General features: G+C 33.6%; 1 protein-coding gene across 2 annotated transcripts; it reads right to left on the reverse strand.

Moving 5' to 3' along the window:
• Positions 1-3,553: 3,553 nt before the first annotated feature.
• Positions 3,554-24,337, reverse strand: LOC148284539 (uncharacterized). 2 transcript variants are annotated; one of them, XM_088238684.1, is made up of 5 exons: positions 24,158-24,337; positions 21,454-21,666; positions 19,393-19,587; positions 6,918-7,136; positions 3,554-3,850 (listed from the first exon to the last, which is right to left on the reverse strand). In XM_088238684.1, the coding sequence occupies exons 1-5, from the start codon at positions 24,216-24,218 to the stop codon at positions 3,636-3,638; spliced, it is 903 nt and encodes a 300-aa protein (XP_088094810.1). In that variant the 5' UTR covers positions 24,219-24,337; the 3' UTR covers positions 3,554-3,635. The 2 variants fall into 2 exon arrangements, with proteins under 2 accessions (XP_088094810.1, XP_088094815.1); XM_088238689.1 differs by lacking the exons at positions 19,393-19,587; positions 21,454-21,666; positions 24,158-24,337 and adding an exon at positions 15,245-15,426.
• Positions 24,338-25,120: the final 783 nt, after the last annotated feature.

The raw sequence follows: 25,120 nt of genomic DNA on the forward strand, positions 1-25,120 counted from the left end.
ATATAAGGTTTTTTAAGTTATTAAGGTCTATGAATTACTGTCTAATTATTAATAGCATTAAAAATATTTTTAAATTTCAAATTTTGGATTCCCGCAAAAACAGTAACTTCATTGGTTACACTGTGTATTATCTATTCAGTGGTTACACCCGTAATACGTCACGATTCATGTTCATTCCTTAGCTTTGTTCCAAGCCATTCAGGTTTTTTTAGAACTTTGTCACGAATCTTGACGTCACAACTATCAATGCCAAACATGTCGCGTTTTTCTAGTGACATATTTTTTTATATTTTATTTTTCAAAGTTATTTATGAAAACATTTCTCCACAATATCCATATTGATTTCGAAAATACAATTAATTATTCTAAATCCATTTCATATATTTTTATCGGTATTCGTAGTATGTGATATTTCCCCATTATGTCGTTCAAGCTCTAATGTAATGTTGCAATTTTGTATCGAATTTTGACTGTGATAATGTCTTTATATGTAATTTATATTGTATAATAATTTCTTTGATCCCCATACAAATCTATTAATATAAATACATACAAAAATAATGAAATTTCATTACATTATATTTTTACTGACCTGTCAAATCAGATAAATTGGTTTGATGGGGGATCCTTTTGTCTGTCACAGCTATTTGACTTTTTAATATTTTTATAAGGAGTCTAACCACATAAAAAACTTACTATTCAATGAATTAAAAAACTTCTTCTTTCCTCTTTTCCACACCCGCTTCTAAGTGGCGTATGTGGACATCACCAGACGCCTCCGGGAGACCTTATTGCCAGCCAGCGTTCTCGCTTCATCCCGTCTCAATCCCGTCTTTCTTTTGAAAGAGCTTTTTAGGCATATACGAGTATACATGTGTAAAAATAAAATCAAAGAAATTAGTAGTTTTCTAATTGCAAATTAGGATACATATTTTATAATTTGTTTTCCAATTACAATTTGAAGTTCAGAGTTATCTTCAGTTGTATATAACATTGAATTTTCCGTACAGAAATGTGTATATTCAAATGAAAATTTGAAGTATATTTGTCGGTTACGAGTAATTGAACTTGTTTTAAAATAAATTAATGAATATTCAATTTTTCATATGGGATATTCAATTTTATTTTATAGACAATATAAGATAACTTCCTACTGGCGTAACCTTTCTATTGTCTGCATGCAACATCGCCATAGTATTTATAAATTTACTATTGTGTCTACAGATTTGTATCGAGATCAACTACTTGATATTAACATGCTTACTTAATTTTTTGGTTTACAGTATTTTTTAAACTTTTTTATTCACGCTGTACATTATGTGATTTTTATTAATAAAAAAACTTTTACAAATGGTTTACATCAATTTTAAAGTAGTGACGTTCCGTCTATAGAATCAATATTGACCTCAGAGTAACAATTCACTAGAGAAGCCCTTTATCTCTATTGCATTGAACAAAAGTGTTTCAAATGTTTGGTTTAGTTTTTAGTTTAACAACAAACGTGTAACGGACGGTTTCGGTTTGCGCTTGCAATTCTCGACCTGAGTACCTACAGTTATTTATACACTGCAAATATTTTGACACTGTGAAGTTGAAAAACGAATTTTCGGTTATTTATTCATCCCTGTCTTTTAGAGAAAAAGCATTACAATTTTTTTAATGTTTGACAAGTGATTTAAAAAACACATTAATGCATAATTCTAAAGTGCATAAATTATGTTGTTCAATATGTATATTACCATTGACAACCTAAAGTGCTGAAAGGTTATTTTCCGCTCTGAAAAGAATTCAAACGTGTTTACGAAACGGAATGGGATAGCAAAGACTCGGGATTTATTAGATTGGATTTATATTGAGAAAGAATATTTCTGCATTGATAAGGTAAAAGGAGATTAGTCAATGAATATATTATTATATATTTTTTGACTTATCCCCCTTTACCTTATCAATGCAGAATTGTTGTATCGACTTATGGAAAAATCTGACTTTTATGACCTAGTGATAATACCTAACAAGGAATTAGAGTGGCTTTCATAAATGAAGTTTAAGAAAAACTAACACACTAACTATCACGTCGCTTTACCATAGAGGTAGGCAGAGAGTATAGATCGCCAAACTCCTATAATTTCTTCCACAAACACGCATGCTGATTGTTCCAACATTTGACCTGCCCACATTCGAGGATTTAAACTACTTGATCATGCCATGTCTTCTTCGGTCCTCGCCAGCCGCATTCGCATCGAAAATCCGTTTCACCGTTTGTTCATTGTCTATTTGTTCCACGTGCCTATTTGATTACTAATTTAGTAATTCATTATTCCAAATATTTGTTCGTCATATAAAACGAGAATAAAAGATACCCTAAAAGGACTTATGAATACTTAAAATATAATAATCATCACATTAATGTTAATAATATGTATGATTTGAGGTTTGAGTAATGAGAAAATACCCTAAACGGAAGTGGTTAAAAAATGCCTGCCTATAGGTAAATGTCACTGTATGTCATTGATATATATGTAAGTATTTAAAAAATATATTCATATTTTTATACCACGAATACCAAATTAAGATGTGTGTATTCTGAGGTACTATTTTCATTAAAAACAAATTTTGTATCGAAAAAATATTTTAATAGAGGGGTACCTTGTACCTATATAAATTCATCACAACCATGGAATTATTTCATTATGCGGTAGCAGAGTGTGTGCGAACCAGCTGCAGTTTTACAAAATTATTGCTTGATTAGTTGGCTGTTCAGAGTTACTCGGTTTTAAACCATACATACTCCAGCTAGGATGTGTAAACAGTACCACCTAATGCATATATCAGAAGCAAAATATCATGCCAAAAATGGCCTTTTTGGCAAATCTTGTGTCAGTTTACAAAATTATATTGAAAGATTTATAGACTATCGTATTTTTCGGACTATAAGATGCACTTTTTACTCTGAAAATTCAACCAAAATTTGGAATACGTCCTGTGGTCTGTGATGTGTCTTATCGTCCAAAACTTTTTTTTTTCTCGAAAAATTGATAGATAAATAGGGTGCGTCTTACGGTCTGATGCGTCTTACGGTCCGATGCGTCTTATCGTCTGAAAAATACGGTATATAAATTCATATTGTCAGGAATGAAATTAGCACTTTAAATTCAATTTTAATAGGTAATAATGTTAAATATGTATATTTTTGAATTGCCCCTTCCCTTCGTTATCCTCCCTACTTTCATTCCTGACCTAATCTTTCCCCATTTACTATAAGTATTCGTATATTTCTGTTTTCTTTTTATGTATCCATTATACTGTATATACATTAAAGAAACATTCAAACAGATATGAAAATCTGCATACATTTATACTATTATAAGGATATATCTTAAGCAACATCTTGGATTAATTTATGAGGCAAATCTATTTTGCTTTTTGGCAAAGCAAACTATCATACTGCAATATAATTCTGGGGAGGTTCTAATTTAACCCTCGAATCAGTGAAAATAGCACAAAACTTGGTCATAAATATATAATCCAGTTGGTTTCCCAAATAAAATAAAACTGTAATAAGAAATCAGTTTAATTCATTGTAAAGTAATGACATGAAAAAATGCTTAATAATAATTTGTGTTGTGTTTATTTATTTAATGATTTAAAAATTTGGCGAGGAACACTGATACAAGAAGTGTTACTGCGGATACATTGATTCCTACAGCACTGTTGCAATAGTCTCCTGTGCATATATCACAGTGGACATCCTTCTTATCCCTGGCCAGTTCGGTCTCGATGAGAGCATTGCACAGATTCTTTGCTGCGTTAGCCAGAGCACATCCTCTGATAACATCTGTAGAATCACCAGCTAGAAAAATACAGTTAGCCTATCATCACACAATATGTTAGAATTTGTTGTTTTTTCACATGGTTTTGATGAAAAATCATCATCGTCATTCCCTTTCTGCATATAATGGTGCATTGGGAACTGAATCAGTACACCAACCCCAGCGTACTTTGATCATTTTTGTTACATGAAAGTAAGACAATCAGTCTTACGCTTCAGGTCATGGTCCCTGTGAAGTATTTTTGTGTAAAAACACCCCTTTTCAATACCTTAAATTGAACACGTTGATCATCTGACCATTAGGCGGATGATGAATACAGTTCTGAAATAGAACCAGAATCCTGGATGAGGACTCGATGGCTACTCTCAGGTAAAAGTACAGAAAAGGTAAATTGAGTGGAGATAAGTCCGCCTCGCGGTTGGCGCGATCCACCTGGGTTCCGATTCTTGGCAGGGTTGACGCTAAAAAAATAGTTTTAAAGGTGATTCTTCACTGTAATATTTATCTGTCCCTGGACTGGCACCTGAAGTGTAAGAGTGATCACCTTGCATTTCATGCGAAAAATGATTTAGATACGCTGCATTGGAGCACTAATGCATTCATTTTCATTGGAATATGAATTGCCAGGCTAAATAATAGTTATTAATAATTATATGTAAATCGTTTTGCCATTTTGAATAAATCTACCTATAAAACATTAAAAATATTGCATTGGAATTTAACATTATTTTTTCTAACTTTAACATTAATTTAATATTTTTATATCTGATGGGAAAAAATGCACTTCTGTTATCTCCACTGCAATAAAATACTTACATTAATTATAAAACAAGGATGCTAATTTCAAATTAACTATTACAATCATCGATTGCATATTTTAAATTAACTGTATTTCTCGATAGGCATTCAATAAAATGTTATCATAATCCCCGAAAGAGTCAAGTAACAGTTTGATAAATAATTACTTATTTAAAAATTAATTATGATAAGATAATATTTCAAATTGTGATAAATGAACTGAGTTTAAGGGGAGTGGCATAAAAAATGCTTAAATGTGATATTTTAATTAGACATTTAAAGTACTTGCAGTAGCTCTATAATATAGTATAGCTGGATAAAATTTAATCTTTCTTCTATCCTTTGTTTTTTTACTTTTTTCTTGTAAGTTGTAACAAACTGTTGGCCTCCTTATTATTATGCTCTTAATGGTGCATAGGATAGTGCATTCATAAATCCACCAATAGACTGTATGCATGTCAGTAGAACTGAAATTAAAGTACTGAACGAAAAGATACCAAATTCCATAGGGAATATTTAAAACGTAATTCTTTTAAGAGTATCCAATAACGAAATTGAAATTCTAAAATACGAGGGGCGGTGAATGTTTCAGACACCAAAAAACAAAAATCAAGGCAACTTAGAACAATCTGTACCATAAAGAACTAAAATTAGAGTTGCCGAAAGAGATTAAGGATGCTGGGTATATAGCATCGTTCTGTAGGATGATGTTTTTTTTATACAACTATTTGAATAAATACATTATACAGGGAGCAGTAAAATGATCTGACGGTTTCCACCGCCGCACTGTTGAGCAAGTAGGTGGTGGGGGGTGGTGGGAATATCGATGAGTAAGAGAAGCAGTGGAAGCCAGTCCTCGGCGGTCGGCCCGTAAACAAGCTGCTGCTTTGCACATGTCAGACCACTCGGTAAGAATAATATTGCATTTTGATCTGCATTTCCACCCATACAAAATGGGTATTGTCCAGCAGTTAAAGCCTAGCGACTGAAGAGTGGAAATCATTTGCTTTTTTCATGATGAGAGATGAGGCACATTTTCATCTGTATGGTTATGTCAACAAATAGTACTTTCGTTATTGGTCAGCTACAAATCCTGAAGAACTGCATGAACGTTCTTTGCAGTCTTAAAGTTACTGTATGGTGTGGTCTAATGAAAAGTTGTGTCATTGGGCTTCTTCATTGAAGGGGGTGGTCGAACCATTACGATCAATTCACAACGTTATCTGTTGATGTTGGAAAACTTCCTGATCAATGAACTTCAGAGAAATCGTTTAGTACGCAGGAGGATGTGGTTCCAGCAGGATGGGGCAACTGCATACAGCCAAATAGGTGATGGGCTTTTTGAGAAGCAAGTTTTGTAGCCGAGTTTTCGTGTTACGGAGACATTGCATGGCCAGCTCGCTCCCCAGACCTTAGCAGTTGTGTTTTTTTCTTGTCGGGGTTCCCTAAAGTAAGAGTTTACACAAACAAACCCCACACACCGAACGAACTGAAATAAGCCATAAGCAAAGAAATTGCCAACCTGACTCCTGCAATGTTAAAAAAGGTATTCGACACCTTCAGTGCTAGACCGGAAGAATGCTTGGTCAAAGAAGGACATCATTTAAAGGACGTTATCTTCAGATCTTAAACAGTTGAAATCGGTTGTTCTGGTGTTATTTGAATTAATTTACATGAACACCCTTCGGTAATAAACAATAAAACATTTTGTGTCACTTTTGATTTTGTTTTTACTTTAAAACCGTCAGATCATATTTCTGCTTCCTGTATTAATATTTCCAATAAAAAATATTTATTGTCCTCAAATATAATTAAGTTAAAATTATAATTCGCCTAACATGTTTTCCTTTTTTTAAATTAGTATTAGATAAATACCGTTTTAGTATATTTTTTATTGTTGTAAAATTTGAAGTGTGAAGTCTTTTTCCAAGGGTATTTCCCTTTTTTGAAATCACGCAAAACACATTAACTGAAGAAGAGACGTGTTTCTGGATAGTTGTGTCATGTATAGTTTCCTCACTGCCGACGTTTCGGACAGCGTTACAGTGTCCATCATCTGGGCTGATGTGTAGGTAGATATACGGTGTAACAATCCAGAAACACATTACAAGTATCTAAAAACCCATGAACTGTACATGATCAACATCATACTTGAATTTCAGAATTGATTGTAAAAATGTACACATATTTTTAAAAACACAGAATTTCTTCTGTCTTTCTTTTTTTCCTGCCTTCCTTTCTCAATTTTTTCCTAACTTAGTTCCCTATTCCAAATAGAAGACAACATACCGATTTTCGGATTACTGGCAGTCAACTTCAAACAGACATAGTCGAAGCCTTCAGAGGTATTTGGACCCAGTATGGTTTGCTGTTCGTGAGCATCCAGCCACACCAAGGACACAGATCCTCTGGGTTCGCACCTGACCTGGTTTCCTGGTCCGTCCAATTCTGACGCTGGACCCTCTCTGGACCTTTGTTGCCAACAACTGGTTGTGTTTGCACTGGAAGCTAAGCAAAACAAAACAAAATAAAATTTCATTTTTTAATAGACAGTTATACATAATAAAAAACAAGTGACCCGATGAGAAAGTAAGAAGTACCGGGTTGTGGTCCTGTGGCTAGGATGGCAGATTCACCTTTTATCATCACCACATCGTGGTTTACGTATAACTCGTTGAAATGGTCTTAAAAATACAAATATCCTGATTTCCTAAAATATCATAAGAACGCATATATTTATTTTTTGTACGTATAAAAAAAGTTCCGAAATCGTCTCTATTTTAGCGAATTTCTACATTTAATTATAAATTAAAACTGCATTTTTAAAATTAAAATATCCTTTGGTTAACAATGCAAAAAAATTCTGTATACTATTATATATTTATTGATTAATATTCGATTTTATTTGTACAAAGAAATTCCACACCTTGGTTTGCACAAAATATTGCCTGTTTTTTAGTGAGGTATACTGTTTAGTTTTTAAATTTTTGTTTGTTTAAATATTAATCATTTTCACATATAGATCATCCATTTCAAAGAAATATTTAAGAGGATTACCTCATTCTCATGAGAGAAGATAAATTATTAACAGTATTTTGGGTACCCATGTACTTAGTAGACAAATTATGATTATATAAATATTTGTTTTTTTTTTTCAAATAAGAAGTTTATTTATTTATTTTTTTGACAAAAACGGCAAATTTGCTATTTACATAAATTTATAATACTAATATATTTAGCTTAATATTTTTTTTTAAAAAAACTTAATTTTTTTTTACCCAAGATTTATAAAAAAATAAACTTAAAAATTATACAAGATTTATAAAAAAAAAATTCACCTAAAAATTATACAACACATTCAGTAAATGTAAAAAACAAATAAAATAATAAAATATTTTAAAGTAATATAAAAAGAAAATCGTAAGTACGGTTTCATACAGCTGGGCAAAGTGAAAAAAAATGCTTATACTATGAAATGTATAAAAAAATAAATATGATTACCATTCATCATCTTTGAAAAAGTTCAAATGGTTTGTTCTATAGGAACAATACCCTGCACTAAATATATCCGATACGTGGGAATAACTATTGCCGAGTTCATGAAGTCTGTTCAATACGGCATGACAAGTATACACTGTCCGTGAATTGTTGATACAAAGCGGTGGCACCTGTTTAGTCATTCTTCCAGGCACCCTGAAGTTGATGAGGGGGTTCAGGGCAATCCCATATTGAATTTACAATTTTGAATAAATTTTAATAAATAAAATATATAATATAATAAAAATTACAGACCTTTTAAATTAAATTTAAAAGGTCTGTAATTTTCTTCTATTGTTAAGTTTTAACAAATTTAATGTTTTTAGTATGAATTCATAGTTTAAAAATTCATGACTGATTCTAAGTTTAAAATTTATATACTTGGAATTTTTGATTTTTTTTCAGTTGTTGAATATTTGGAAATTTTGTCATTTACACAACTTATATGATCCGTTACCGCAGCCAGGTGGGCTGATCAATTTACACATTTTGTAACATTCAACATTCTGCCTATAGGTAGTTGATTTCCATATTTACATAGGGCATTTTTTGATTCTCAAATTGTGTCCACCCTGCCAGGAATCGAACCCAGGACCTCGAGCATAGTAGACAAACTTGCCAATTACTACGCTACATCTCCACTCGATTACTGTTTTCAGGATTTTTATCTGAGAGTGGCCACCCAGTCGAAAGCACTCATCCGGGGTGGAAACCTATTTTTAGAAGTTTTATTTTTAACACAGAACTGTAACAAATTTTATTTTACATAAAACGGATATTTTTATATCATGATAAATAATATTTGATGTTTTGATGATAATCTCGGTCAAATGTCCACCACAGAGTTGTTTAATCCGAGATCCAATTTTCATGAATTCTCTCATTAGATGAGCATAGTAGGGTAAAAAAAATTCTACCCTGGTAACACTAACGAAATGTTCATTTTGTTTCTTCGATAATCTGACAGATGGAAAAATAATTCTATTTTAAGTAATGCATTTGTTACATGCACATTCATTTGCTAATTACACATGAAATGTGATTGCATCCTGTTTCTTTAAGATCCTAGCAGTATTTATACACTTTAAAAGGACAACACGGCATAGTTGAATTCAAATCAGGAGTTGCGTACTTAGCGACGTCTACAAATAAACTAATGGGTCAAAACGTAAGCCTACTCATTTATGAGTAGTTTAGTCGCCTTCTGTTTGATGTGCGTATGCTGTTTCTGGACTATTCTTAATCATATGCTTTACACTATATCGATTGTAACAAATACCATAACAATACAATTAAGGTCCTTTACATTTGTAAAAAAATGGTGTACAAAACAACAAAATAATAGAAGTTATTTTTTGTTTTGTACACCATTTTTTGAATAAGACCTAAATTATATTGTTATGGTAGTTGTTACAATCAATATAGTGTAAAGTTTCCGCAAACCAAGTTTTGTAAAATTTCCATTGAAAATAAACGTACAAACTGAATTTTTAATAAAAAAAAATAAAAGTGCCATCTATGAATTAGTTAGTTTCATATTTTCGTTTCGAATCACCTTAATATATCATTTTAGGTGTTTAGACGACTCCCTAGGGCGGCTATGGGTAACATATGACACGCGTTTTGCAAACAGACATTTTGGGTGACACGCATTGTTTACGGACAATCTTCGCTCGAGAACGAGCGATGCGTTTTCTTCGTTTATTAGATTGACTTAGTTTCTCTTTGATTTACTCGAACTGCAAAAAGTATTAATATTCCTAGATGTGACACGGCACCCGAATCAAGCCACGTTTTTCCAAAATTTCGACACCGCTGAGCTGAAAAGTTTACTCATCACCGCCCTAGGGTGGACACCAGTCTTTGTCTGCGAACATTTGGGCATGCCCAAAATATTATATACAAGTATTTTGTCCATTCTTCATCGGTTAAAGACTCTGGTTTTATGAAATGAGCCATTAAATTTTTTTTAAAGATTTTTTCAAATAATTCCTTCAGTGCAATATAAAATACAAACCTTTTTTATAGCTACAAGAATTTATTAAGGTCTAAAACGGTAAAACTTTTTAATAAACATTCCTATTATAATCTTATCTTAAATCCATAATATTTTAAACTGATAAAATTATAACCTAAGATATATGTAGTGTAAATAGTATCTACTAAAATGCTTTTCAAAGTTTATTTGGTTAATGCGTATATTTATGACTTTTTCAATATTTGCGGTTTTTTTCTCAAATATTGCCTCATGTTTTCTATGAAAATGGGTGTGGACAAAATATTATTTGTAAAATCAACAATTCGTATCCACAAATCGTTTACCTTGCAAGCACTCTTGTAAATATCATTATTTTTTTAGACGTATTTTAAAATAATTTATTTTGTCGTAATGTTTTAATAATCGTAATTTCCTTTCCACACCAAATGGTGCACCGGGCACTGCATTGGTAAACCAACCGAAGCGTATCACGAAGGAACGATGTCCGTCTTACGCTTCAGCTGTCCAGTAGCTCAATCACAAATAATTATCGACGTGCTGAAAAGCGACGTGATAACAATTTCTCACCATGGTTGTTTATCGTATTCGCGATCACAATAGAACATCCGTGAACACCTAATATTGAATGTCAAAATATGAACGTTTCGCGACGTATAATCCTGCTGCTTTGAATTTCACCAGTGTAAATATGGCAAATATTCCAAAATTGCTATTTTTATTTATTATTGATCATGTTATTTATTGCATTTAGCTGGCGGCGGTGATTGGCAAGCCAAATGTCAAGAAAAGCAGTCGCCATAGTAATTGTAATTTAATTTACACTTTTTTGTATAAGATACTCCTAACTACTCGTATTTTGCAAATGCAATATATTGTATTATTTTTTATAGTAAACCCAGATTTTTCGCCAATGAACTGTATTCATCTACGAGGAAAACAAAAAAACAAATGGACTCGAGCGTTGACTTAGAGATTACACACGCGTTGACTTATGACTGCGATAGCTTAAGCATGTTCATTATTGTTCATTGTGATCGCTCACATCCTTTGCATGTTTTTAAGCACGTAGATGGTTTATGCTACAGACACAATGAAATATTCTAGTGTTAAAATTCTCACTATCATCATTCCCTTTTTCGCAACCGGTAGTGCATAGGGCAGTGCACCGTTAAATCGAATGCAGCGTATCTCGATCATCTATTACAGACCGGTAAGGTGATCAGTCTTACGCTACAATGAAATATTACAGCTTCAACAACTTTTAAAATCAAAACGTCTACCGAGCTAGAAACCGAACCCAGGACCTCAAGAATGGCACTTCTCGTGCATCTCCACGCAATTTTCGTATTCAGGATTTTTACCTGAGAGCAGCCATCGAGTCAAAAATGCTCGTCCAGGGTTCTGGTTCCATTTCACGTACAGAACTATATTTTCTATCCGCCTGGGCACGAAAAAAAATGCAGATAATGTAGGTTTTTTAATATTTATTAATTTAATATCAGCATTCTAATATTTTATTGATCATGTTTGTTCCTTTTGCTGGATTTTCTTCGTCCATTTCTGGTTATATGCTATAAAATACCTACAGTTCTGTGTGTGAAATAGAATCACGAAATAGTGTTTTTAATTTGATGGTTTGACAAATTAAAGTGATGTCATTTTTCGTATGACGGCACTGGGACATTCGTGTGTAGGGGAGACCTCGGTGGGTTGACACAAATATGAGTTGACACAATGACTAAATCTCAAGATACATATCAGCTAAAAATATAGCAATATTCTAGTTTGAGCTTGTTTTGCAACACGATCATGTGGCAGTGGCGAACGGTGATTTTATATACCGGTAAGCCATAAAAAAATATCATGTATTTGTACCTACATAGTAGGTACATAATATAAGTAATATATACTATAAATTGCTATTCGTAATATGTACTATATGTAGTTTTGTTTGATATAACAACTCTCATCTTTGCAATTAACTCAAAAACTTTGTGATATAATTTATTATGTAGCTATATTATCTATTACTTAAATACATAACTTCTATTAAAGATTATAAAAAAATAGCACAATGAATTCAGTACGTATTAGGTATTCCCATTATTGAAATGTCAACTGGCTCATTTGTTCTAGAAATTAATAATGCCAAAAATAGCCGCTTCGAGCGCCACATGACCTGCAATATGACGCATAAAAGTAATTATTGTCATATGTCAAAAGTATCATCTCAATGGAAAATAGCCCTTAAGAAATAATGTTTGAAATACTGTTTTTCAATAAATTGTGTGATCTGCGAGCATACTTTAGGAGTAAAAAACCGGATTGGACCGGTCTCTGGATTAAAGATGTTCAAAATATATTAACCGTATTTGAATGAAGAAATGAGCTGAAATAATCGGCTAGTTAATCCAACGATGCGCGGAAAAATTAATAAATGCAAGTGTCCTTAATTCATTGAGAAAAAAAAAACATTTTTTTAAAATGGTACATATATATATTATTGTTTCGATGCGTTTTCTCAAATTATTGTGTTAGTTGTATAACTTGATTAATCTCAAAGAAGTTATTTATTTGTTTTTAATATGATTAAAATAAACATCCACTTACAAAGTCTTTTATAAAGATTTAGACCTGTACAAAATAATATAATGTCGGCCTCGTGGCGTAATGGCAAGAGCGTTTGCCTGCCATGCAAGAGGTCTCGGGTTCGATTCCCGACATGGTTGATATGAAATATTTATTTAAAAGGGTGTTTTCACACTAGAATATTTCATAGTCCCTGGACTGGTACCTGAAGCTTAAGACTGGTCATCTTACCTTCATGTAGCAAAAATGATCAAGATACGATGCAATTGGTCCACTAATGTAGTGCCCTATGCACCATTAGATGCGGAAAGGGAATGACATTATCAATGATGATAAAATAATGTGTTTCAAGCCTCTTGACAGCTGTTTCAACTTATCAGACTTTGAGACAAACCCGAAATTTTGAATTTTAAATTTCACAAGCAGATATGTTCATAAATTAAATACATGAACGTTTTCAAATAATAAAATATTGAATTTAGATAGTTAACTGATGAGAAAATATAGAATTCATAATCTGATTCAAATAATTTAATTTAGTCAACCCTTTGCATACCTCGAAGTCCGATTATCTCAGAAAATGTTTTTCAGAGATTTCTCACTGTTGCTTTGGGCTAGCGTTATCTCGGTACGAGGAGGGTTGTCGCAGTTGGAATGCTCACAAAAAGTTTGATTTTTCACCGATATGTGATCAATTAGTACTATTTTGCTTATAATTAAAAGGACAAGCGCCGCGCCGTGGCGCAGTCAGTTAGACGTCCAACTGTGAAACTGACGTAGCGGGTTCGATTCCCGTCAGTTGCAAAAAAAACAACCAAGAAAGTTTTTTTTCTCAATTGGTCTGGGTGTTGTGGTGAATTTTTCATTATCTCCTTCCATATCCTTTCTATCTCACCTGCTAACAAGCCTCAAAGTAGAGGCTTAGCGGGTTTATGGCTTAAAAATAAAAAATGATAAAATACGCTTTTTGAAAACTAAATGTTCATATTCCAATCTCTAAAATCATAGTTGTTATGACCAAAAATGTACAAATTGTGTCAAACCACATTGGTCTCCCCTATCTTCATTTCTGAGGTCATGAATTAAAACGACCATCTATCAACAATGTTTTGAGTATGTTCAAATGTTCGTAGACTTGCTCTGTAGTTCCATTTATTATTTACCTTGCTTATTACGTTACAATTTTTTCTGCCCTTTAGAAACTTCAACTTTCTCTTTCAGTGTTGGGATCAGGAAGGATATTCTGCAGTGGGCCAATCAGGAATTTCTTAGCATTTGCTCTTGTGAAGAAGAAACCACTTAAAACTCTTTAGAAGAAGCTGGCCTGTTGGCAGTCATCAACAGGCCTTCTGTTCCACTGAAAAGTGTTTGGCATTTTGTATTCTCCTTTGGTTTATTTTACCAATGTCCTGCACTAACTTGACCATGTAAGATATGGCTGGATTTACTCCCTAGGGAGTAATTTTAACTTGTTAATACAAATGACTAACACACAGTGTCTCGATGAATATAAGTCATATACTCGTATATTTGGCATTTGTGCGGATGTTAGGCCACCGGAAACTGACAGTAATGTTTGCATGCTGCTCAGTTGTTAAGCATGTGAGCTGTACTAATAATATAATTTCGTTTTCTTTTTCTTCTTCTTCGTTTTTTTTCTTCTCTTTTCTTCTACTATTATTTATGTATATATATATCTCTGTGGATTTAAGTATGAATATGTATTATTTTAGCCATAGTAAAGATAGGGAATAATAAAAAATCATGTTAATGAATGCCTCGACACGGGTAGCGCCCATTGAGGTATTCATATTTAAAAAAAAAAGTGTTATGTAAAACGTGAAATAAAAAAAATAAAGATCTAAATTTATTGCAACAGAGAGATGATATATAAGTACTCACATTGTGTTTATTTTTTTATTTGTATTTATTTTATGCGTTAGGTACATAAATACCCACATTTCATATTACCCTGTACGATTTTCATAATAGCAATAAAAAATATTCTCGTTACTTTATTTTTACGGAACAAGATGGCGGTCATCATCATAATTTTCATGTCCAGACCCAGTGGTGCACAGGGCACTCTTTTGCTTTTCGGATCGCAACGTATCTTCATAATTTGTATCATACATATATGCCAAACAACTAGTTTTTCTAAATTTTAAGATAGAGGGGCGATTTAATACTTAAGTGAAAAGTTACTCTGTTAAAGACATATCCCACATCGATTCTCCCGGGGATCGAACTTCGGACCTAAGGCATGACAGGTAAACGCGCTAACCAGTATACCACGAGACCGACTAATCTCCGAATTTCCAAAGAGTAAAAAACACCAAAAATACTGGTTTTCGGTTTTATTTCACCCACAAAACTTCTTTCCTTGTTCTGCCCGGACACGTGAATATTACGATCACACATTGTAATATATTTTTATTTGATAAACAGATAAACTGGTAAATAAATAAGAAATATTCATTAAATATCTCACCGTGCATGGACAGGCAAACAACAAGAAGAGCTACAGCTCCATATTTTCCCACTGACGCCATTTTGCGAATAACAAACCAATTGTTTTTCTAATTACCTAATAATAATGTTAACTGTTGTAGTTCTTCGAGCGCACTGAGTTCTGTAGATGTTCTACCTTTGATGCTAGTTTCGGGTGTGCCCGTTCATTACTCACCTATCAATTGATAAGATAGTACAATACACACTTACACATACCTGCAATTTGTATACAGACGTGTATAACATTAGCCGTACAATACATACATACACATGTATTCAACGGCTTCGAGTGAATTTCGTTGTTTTCCTAAAACCCGAAGCCAATTTCTATCGCATTTCTTGGATATTTACAAAAAATGAATATGCTCTATGAATAATTTCCGGTGAGGTTTTTCCAAATAACGTCACGTTTAAAAACGTAAAATTAAGACAATGACATTACTAAAAAATATTTCATAATAAATAGTATAATTAAATATTGTATAACTATAGTCCTTAAAATATAGCTTGATTAGAACGACAGCTGTCAAACTAACTTCATAAGTGATGGGAAATTACTGATCACTGATCAAATAGATTTTATCAGTTATTTCACGTAATCATGAAGCTCTGTTTCCGAAAATTGATATAAAAAACGAAAACACAAGCCTATTATAGTATGTTTAACATAATTGTTCACTAAAAAATGAAACATTTATACTTTTTTTATGAACAACATCAAACGAATAATTTTTTTATTCGATCAATTTGCATTGATCAATTTGTCCTATCTCTAACGTATTTGCAAAATGATGTTACCTTGTAAGAACGTCGTTAATAATTAGGTTTATTTGAGTTTTATTTTAGTTTTAAAGCTGATTTTATATATTAATGTTGATTTATGTTTCAAGCACTGTAATAAAAAAAAAAATTAACACGCCAGATACAAATGATTTTCCAGATACAAATAACTCTTTTGACGTTACTACAAAGTTATGTCGTCACTTTTTCTGCCAACTGTCATTCTAACCATATTACATTTTAAGGACCATAGTAGGTAGTCATGTTATTGTTATTTTGCATACAAATGTCTGCTGTAAAACAGGTTGTACCTATTTAGGCAGACTAGACAAACTCCAAATAAATCTATTACCTAAAACATGTAGTAGATAAAATAATTGTAATTTTTGTTAATAAATCGTGATTATTATTATTATTATTGTTTATATATATTTTAATGGAGCACGAATTTGTGTACCAATCTTTTCCGGTGACGTATAGCTAATCATTATCATTATCATTCCTTTTCCGCACCGTATGGTGCATAGGGCACTACATTGGTACGCCAATCACAGCTTATCTTGATCATTTTTGTTACATGAAGGCAAGATGATCAGTCTTACGCTTCAGATGCCAGTCCAGGTACTATGAAAATATGCTATTGTAAAAACACCCTTGTAAATAAATATTTCATATCTAGCGTGTCGGGAATCGAACCCGAGACCTCTTGCATAGTAGACAAACGCGCTGACCATTACACCACGAGGCCGACTTGATAACTTGAATATTTTTATAAATATAATAAATTCTGTTTTAAGATTTTCGATATTCCTCCATTATACATTTACATAAGTATCGGTTATTTTTTTTAATAATTAATAATAATTAATAAATAAAAGCATTTTAACAGAAATCGCAAATAAAGTGCCAATACAATATAAAATTCACCTACGTTTCGCATGTCGCGGCGTATGACGTAAAAGAGAACCGAATATATAATTGTCTTATACACTCTTTACGTCTCACTCTAGTTACTACAGATATATTTGGGGGCGAAAGAGACAATTTCATGTGTCACACGCGCGAGCAGCAACGTTTCTAGTACTTTTGCTAGACGCCGTTTAGTGGCTCCCGAATTTCATCAGGGGTGGTTCTTTCGTTCGCGTTGTGTGCATGAGCTGATGGTTTTTTCGTGTCTTTAGCAATTAGATTTAAAATATAATTCATCATAATCATCATTCCCTTTCCGCATCGAATGGTGCATAGAGCGCTGCAATGGTAGGTACCTTAATCGCAGTTGATCTCGATCATTTTTGTTACATGAAGGTAAGATGATCAGTCTTACGCTTCAAGTACCAGTCCAAGACTAAGAAATATTCTATTGTAAAAACACATTTTTAAATAAATATTTCATGTCAACCAAGTCGGGAATCAAACCCGAGACTTCTTGCACGGTAGGCACGTTTAAACCAACAGATCTAAACTCTTAAAAGGCTGTGATAAAAAAATCCTTTGTGTGGGGTGATGCAACATCGTGTTACCACAAACAAAATATGGAATATTATGAAGTTGAGACACTTGAAAAAAAAACACAGAGACATGCTGTTTAATAACTCTTCTTCCAAAATTTACAAAAACAAAAATAAAAGTATAATTGGGCTCTTTTCTGTCAAAATAAATTGAAAATCATAAATACGCCAGTCATCTTACATGCGTGCAGCTCCGCTCACTACCAATAACCGACTTGTTTCTTATGCAGACTCGTGTGACATCACAGCCACACAGTTAATAAGATGATAAAAAAATAAAATTGTAAGATCAACATTGATGTACCTATTTCTTCGCTAAATACCACAAAATTAATAATAACGTTTTGAAAAATTAATGATTAACATGAAATGATTTTAATTTAAATAAGGTTTAACTTTCAGCAGTGAAAAAATAACGCATCTGGGGTAGTATTCTAAATCTTTTCTACCCCATAGAGATTGATTCACTTGAAATTTTTAATTTGTTTATTTGCTTCATATTTGACCACACCGATGGTTAAACGTCAAACAAATACGAACACGTGCAACTAAATAATTTTTTTTGCATTAAGATCATTATTGAAGGTTGAATTGACTAAACTGTATTCGTTTTTTTCTGTTTTTGAAGCAGTTTTATACACCATTTGATCATCAGTGTGGCCATTATATGAAGCAAAGACAAAAATTGAAATCTTCAAATTAAATACTATCTAGGGGGTAGAGAAGATCCAGAACACTACCCCTGGCGTAGTTTAAACTACCCCTGTTCTGGACACAACCGCGTTTGTGCTGTGCTGTCCCTTGATCAACACAGCACAAACTATGGCACAAACCAATGTCCCGATTGTGCCGTATCGTAAACTCGAGACAAGATCTGGACTTTTTTGGTGTAAGTATTTATTATAAGAAATTGTATTTACCATTGTTAGAATGGACTGCATAAGTCCGTCAAATAAATAAGCGAAATTTCGCGATCAACGGGGGATTTATCACGGAACTCTTTCGGATATTTTTCAGATGATTTTAATTTTATTTGAAGGCAATGCAATCATTATTCAAACCGATCAAACCAACCATTGCATTAAAAACAAATTCTCCGATCTCCGGCAATTTAAAATCCCTACCCTGAACTGCAATTTTACCACTCTTTTCTATCGTTTCGATTATTTTTAGTTTCTTTTCGTCACAATAGATCTTCACAGGTCGCAGTGACGTCAGGAGCTTTCGTACAAAAAATTAAATACATCCTTCGGTCAAAGAGGATTGGCCCACTACTCGGTTAAAGTGTACAATCTACTTCCATTATCCATAAGGACAATTAGTGAGTTCTCACAATATAAAATTGCTATTAAGAAATGGATAGTGGAGGTGCGCACGGATCGATGAGTGGATCAAGCCAAATAGGTAAAATGTGTGTACTGTTTAAGAAATTTGTTCTATATAAATTGGTGTGTTTTTTATGATTATTTTAGTTTTTTATCGTTTATTATGTTAATGATAATTAGGTTAATTGGATTAAATACGTTTTTTTATTGTTATTATTATGTTGACTTTGTTAAATAGCTAATCTTACGCATGTTTCAAATTTTGTCAAATGTTTCCCTCGGCACGGGACACCCCAGTGAGGGAACATTATTATGTATAAAAAAAGAATACAAACAATGTAAAAGTATAAATAAATAAATAGCACTGACCCTCACCTCTAAGAATAAGAACGTCACTACATTGCGAAAAATATCGCGTTTTAAGTTATAACGAGTCAGCAGTCAGCACTCGCCGGGGTCGCGATAAACGGGGGGTTACCTGTATGTATAAATGATATATTATGTTTTTATTTTACCTAATCGAGGAGACGCTGGCAACGCATTTAGTCTTGAGTTAAATGTATTAATACTGTTACAGTGGTTTTCTGTACAGGCAAGGCACTCGGAATCGGTCATGCCTCTAGCTTTTTGTTTTTCCATAAACAACTTGCAAAGGTCCCCTGTAGCTATAGCATCCGCACATCCTTTTACAGTTTGAAGTGGTGCTTCTTCTGAAAGAAAAGATAAAATAAGGTTCTCGGTGGTATCAATATGTCGCCGCATTCCCGAGGCGTTTCGAGAAAGCCCCCGTGCGATTATCGGGACGCACTGACAGCGTGTACGCTGGGACCCGAACGATGGTGAACTATGCCTGGTCAAGTCGAAGTCAGGGGAAACCCTGATGGAGGACCGAAGCGATTCTGACGTGCAAATCGATCGTCCGAACTGGGTATAGGAGTCTTTTTTGGGTGATGCGGTGTGGACTCGATTTGTTCCTACGTTTTGGCTACCGTTTCAGAAGCCGACTTCAGGGTAAACTACATATGTGTTGTGTAGGAAAACATATGTGTTTATGCATGTACTAGTAATTTGTACCGCGTTACAGTCAGCAGTAGATAAATTCAGTGTCATTTTGTCGTGTGTAGTGGAAACCATGTTGGGTTTAATTAAAGCCCGTCATCTTATTTCAAATGCCGCTTTTGTTATTCTTGTACTGTAGGTATTATTTACTTACATAATAAAAATTCAGTTTTGAAGATGCTGTGTAAGCGATGAAACCATAATCTTCCCCCTCTCCAAGTCCAGTGGTGCATAGGGTAGTACACTCGTAAACCAAATGCAGCGTAGTTCGATCATTTGTTACATGAGTTAAAGTGATCAGTCTCAAGCTTCAGATGCTAGTCCAGGAACTTTGAAATATTGTAGTTTAAATAAAACAAACAAACAAACCATCACTCCCTTTCCCCGTAGGTGTAGGTAGAGAGGATAGATCGCCACATCACTCTGTCTTTGCATACAGACCTCGCTTCCACATTCATACATCTTCTCTTGCACGCACGCCGATTATTCCTACTCTTGACATATCCATCTTCAAGTATTTGATTGACTTCATCTTGTCATGTCTTTCTAGGTCTTCCTCTTTTCCTGCATTCATCAACATTCGCATTGTAGATCCTTTTAGCCGTTCTTTCGCTGTCCATTAAGACAATTGTTGGCAGTTACTGCTGAATATTATTGTGGTATTTGTTAATAAACTTTAGTACAAGTATTGAATTAAAATAGTGTATAATGAAGCTACGTATGTCGCGTGGTTCATAATAATTATTGTTTTAGTTGATTTTCACAGAACCACAGAAAAAAGAGTCATTATCTTACTTACACATTATGTACTTATATGAAGGCACAAATTAATGATATTTTTTTGTGGATTACCTATAAAATAAATCGCGGCTCGCCACTACTGCTCAGCTAGGTCATGAGTCATCGATCGGAATAAGTGGTAATCGGAAGGAGTTATGTAGGCTAGGAACATTTGAGCGTTTCTAAGTATGTTTAAAATGGCCTCGAATCATGTGGCCAAGCGTTGTTATGCTGCAAAATTACTTTGTGGTGTCTCTCTTTGTCTTGCAGCCGTTTTTCCTTCAATATTCGGCTCAAACGCATAAATCGTAGTCGATAGCGATCTCCCGTGATGGTTTCGTTGAGTTTGAGGAGCTCATAATACACTACACACAGCTGATCATGGCGTATAGCAGAGATGATGGTGATAATGCTCTGTAATGTTCCGATAGAGCATGGTCACCGCGAGTCTCCAGTCTCGACAAGAGTTAAATGTGCTTCAGCTGCAGACAGGAAATTCGACATGTTCAACGTTTTTAAAAAAACATGCTTCGGCAGAATAATAATAAACTGTCATTTCAAACCTAATGGTGGACCTTCACAATGAAGTTGACTGTTATAGTGCCCAATGTAAAAATACTAGATGTTTTTAAATGTTATCTTTACCTTTTGATAAAGATAACACTATCTTTTGGGAAACAGCGAGATCTTATTCAAGTCTACTATAATTTAAAATATCATAAGTATATTTAACTGACCTTTTCTTGAGTTAAATGCAAATAAGGTAATGCAAGCAAATGATATTGGTTCCTCCAGGTTCTGGACAGACTGTTCTAGGTCATCATCAAACCAGGCTTCTGTGACGAAGTTATTGAGGCTACATTCCAACTCTTTCGGAGGACAATATTCAGGTAATAGTGTTTTGGATAACATTTTTTGTGTCCAGCAGGTCAGAGTGTTTTGGGTCCTTCCTAGAAAAAATACATGATTTATTATTTTAGTGACAAATGTTTTGGTACGTGGCCGAGGGAATGTAGAATCAGTTCTGATGTACGTGTAAAATAGAACCAGAAACTCCGACGAGTGTTTTAGACTTGATGGCTAACATAGGCAGAGCACAGCGGGGCGGGGTGGGGCGCTTGTCCCCCCTGATTCATTTAGTCAAACAAAAAATTATAAATAAATAGGCCTCGGTTGATAAGGATCTCGGGGACCTAGAAATATCGTCCCTTTAGACACCAATTTTTTGTTGTTGTTCGGAACAATTTAAATGTAATAAAAAAGAATCTGTCACTCAAAAGAATGCTACCAAAACCACAGAAATTTTACAGATATTTATTTTATTTTATTTTATTAACATAAACGGCAAATCTGCCTTTAACAAACATTTATAATATTAACATTTTGGCATAATATATATATTTTTTTAAAACATGAATTTCCTTATACCCAAGATTTATATAAAAAAAATTATACAAGATTTATGTTCATAAAATTAACCTAAAAATTATACAGCATATTCAGTAGAAAGTATATCTATGCAAAATATTTGGCAGTATGCAAGCGATTCAAATTTCATAGTAAATAATCTGTAATGTAAAATAATAACAGTTAGCTGTCAACTCAGGCCTCATGTAATCGGCCCTACGAGTCTTAATGAATCTGTTCTCTTGGCCCAATTAAATCGGCCCCACGGACTTTAACAAATCTGCCTTCATGGCTTAATTAAATTGGCCCTACATGCCTCAGTTGATCGGCTCTTCGGGCCATGTTTAATTACAGGATAATCTGAATTATTTATATATTATTAGGTGCATGTGATTTTTTTTTATATACAGGGTGTTCTTTAAACCCTGTGACATCCGAAACCACGATGATCAGTATGAGCGAGAAGACAAATTGGCACATTTAAATATTTTTTTAGAACGAATAAAATTTAAAAAAATAAAATATCAAAAAAAGCAAATGGTTGCTTGCTTCTGCAGGAGCGAAACGAGGAGGGGGGAGGGGGGAGTCTGATACTGCGCAGCCCTCTCCTCACTTCTCCCCTGCAGAAGTAAGCAATTATTTGTTTTTTTAAATATTTTATTTTTAAAAATTTTCCTTGTCCTAAATACTTTTTTAAATATGCTCATATGTCTTCTTGCCCACACTGATCATCATAGTTTCGGATGTGACAGGGTTTAAAGAACACCCCGTAAATGATAATTAAAAAGTAATTTTTTTCTTTATTTTATCATAATTATATTCGATGTTCGAGATCAATATAATTACAGTACAATGACGTGTGACTCACAAGATAGGCGATTTTTTTAAAGTCGGCCGCTTTGCGCCGTTCGCAACATACATATCGTGTATCCACACATTGCTGGTGCCCCAATACAAACCACCAACATATTATAAAGCTAGGGTTTCCTAGGACAGCGGTGCCCGTATCTTTATGGCCGTAGTGAACGGTGATGCGGTAGACAGCACTCGTGACGGTGACTAGAGAGTGGTTTCCTAGGAAAACGGTATTATCAACACTATTTAATACCGTTTTCCTAGGAAATCACTTTCTAGTCACCGTTACGACGGCTGTTCACCGCATCACCGTTCACTACGGCCGTTAAGATACGGGCACCGCTGTCCTAGGAAACCCTAGCTTTAATGCATGGACAGTACAATCAAATTCAAGGGATTTTATAAATATATTCTGAGTCATTTCAATTTTGTCAGCAAGTAATAAATATTCCTTAAGGTATTATGAAAATAGTTCTATTCACGTTATCTATTATAATATTAAGGATACTTTTTCATTTTCACAAAGTAAAAACATGTATTTTAAAAATGTTAGTACAATTTCAAGTTCATAAGTGATCGGAAATATCAAATTTAAGGTAGTTAAACAAGTATTTTTTATTTATCATTCCTTTTCCACACCCAATGTTGCATAGGGTATTGCATTGGTACACCAATCTCAGCGTATCTTAATCATTTTTGTTACATGAATGTAAGATGATCAGTCTTACGCTTCAGGTACCAGTCCAGGGACTATCAAATATTTTAGTGAGGAATCACCCCTTTTAGTAAATATTTCATATCAACTATGTTGGGAATCGAATCCGAGACCTCTTGAACGGTAGGCAAACGCGCTGACCACGAGGACGACAATACTGATTTTAAAATTTTATCAGAAAAAAAATAAAGGGGGAATATCATTATTCCGACATTCAATAGTGAAATGATTGGTTGATTTAGATGAACTTGTGACGTAATTTAAAGCAGTTAATTTTTATTATTTTTTTCATATATTTTTGAGAAGCCGTACGATTAAATGCTTTATTTTTTACAGCGTGCAAGAAAACATTTTTTTCCCTCTAATTTCCCGTATCATTGAACTTCCTCATTCTAAGCAATAAGCATGAATAGTGTTTAACAATGTTGAAAGCCTTCTAGAATAGATACTGGAATTTATTTTACCTTGCGGAATCAGACACAGAACAAACACCATGTAAGCAGCATATTTATTTAAAACTGTCATTACAAATTTAAGTTTTTGGGTGGAGATATTTCTTTGACGGCACTTTGAATACTGAAAATTTAACTGATATAAAAATCTGACTTTTTATTATCCTTGTCCTTAAATAAACAACTCATATCTTTGTGGAATTCCAGCCGCTTGTAAACTACGGCCACTTTGCGTTCTGGGTTTGTCAAAACGCGAATGTGCTTTATCAATAATATCATCAAAATCTAATCGGAACTCGGTACTTCAATCCCAGCGTACCGCGATGAATTTTTAGATCAATTCACGGTTAAAATGAAAATAATAGTTGTCAAATAACTATTTTTAACTAATTCTTTTTCTATATAATTTGTTTTGACATACATATTTTTTTAGCTTTTACTTCTCACTTCTCAAACACACGCGCACACCCTAATACTAACACCTAAACCCACCCTCCCCTTCAGTCACCCTTTCACACACACACACACATATCCGCACCGAACTCAAGTAGTTTTATTTTGAAACACTGTCGGACTTTTCTTCATACAAACGTATTCTAGTATTTTCTGCCTGGATAATGGCACTAGAACAGTATTTTATACACACTATATAGATATATGACATTGGGGTGGGGTGTCTCTAGAGTTTTGATTTTTTGATAAATTGTTTCTTATGGGAGCTAAGATCATCCAAAACCCCATAAAAGCATTGAGATTTACCCGCTTTCTTCTAACCTACGGCATTCAAATATGATAGTCTCTTAATCACCGTGTAAACTTTAAATCTCTCTGACTTTACAATATTTGAGTTTTGTCCAAATTTTTGTATACAAAAGACTGGATTTCACCCCCTTGGGAGTCATTAAGATTAACAAATTACAACAGGGATGAAGAAAACCTTAAATAAAGCAATATAAAAGTCTATGCATTTACAGG

Source organism: Micrasema longulum, unplaced genomic scaffold (genome assembly GCF_059751315.1).
Source record: "Micrasema longulum isolate JH-2025_06_02 unplaced genomic scaffold, ASM5975131v1 h1tg000112l, whole genome shotgun sequence".
Classification (NCBI taxonomy): Eukaryota; Metazoa; Arthropoda; class Insecta; order Trichoptera; family Brachycentridae; genus Micrasema; species Micrasema longulum.

Coding starts and splice junctions, on each gene's coding strand:
- LOC148284539 (XM_088238684.1), bottom strand. CDS start 24,218: ATGACAGTTTTAAATAAATATGCTGCTTACATGGTGTTTGTTCTGTGT. Junction 19,588..21,453: donor TGCATTTAACTCAAGAAAAG/GTCAGTTAAATA, acceptor CTTTTCTTTCAG/AAGAAGCACCACTTCAAACT. Junction 3,851..6,917: donor TGCCAGTAATCCGAAAATCG/GTATGTTGTCTT, acceptor GTATTTTTCTAG/CTGGTGATTCTACAGATGTT.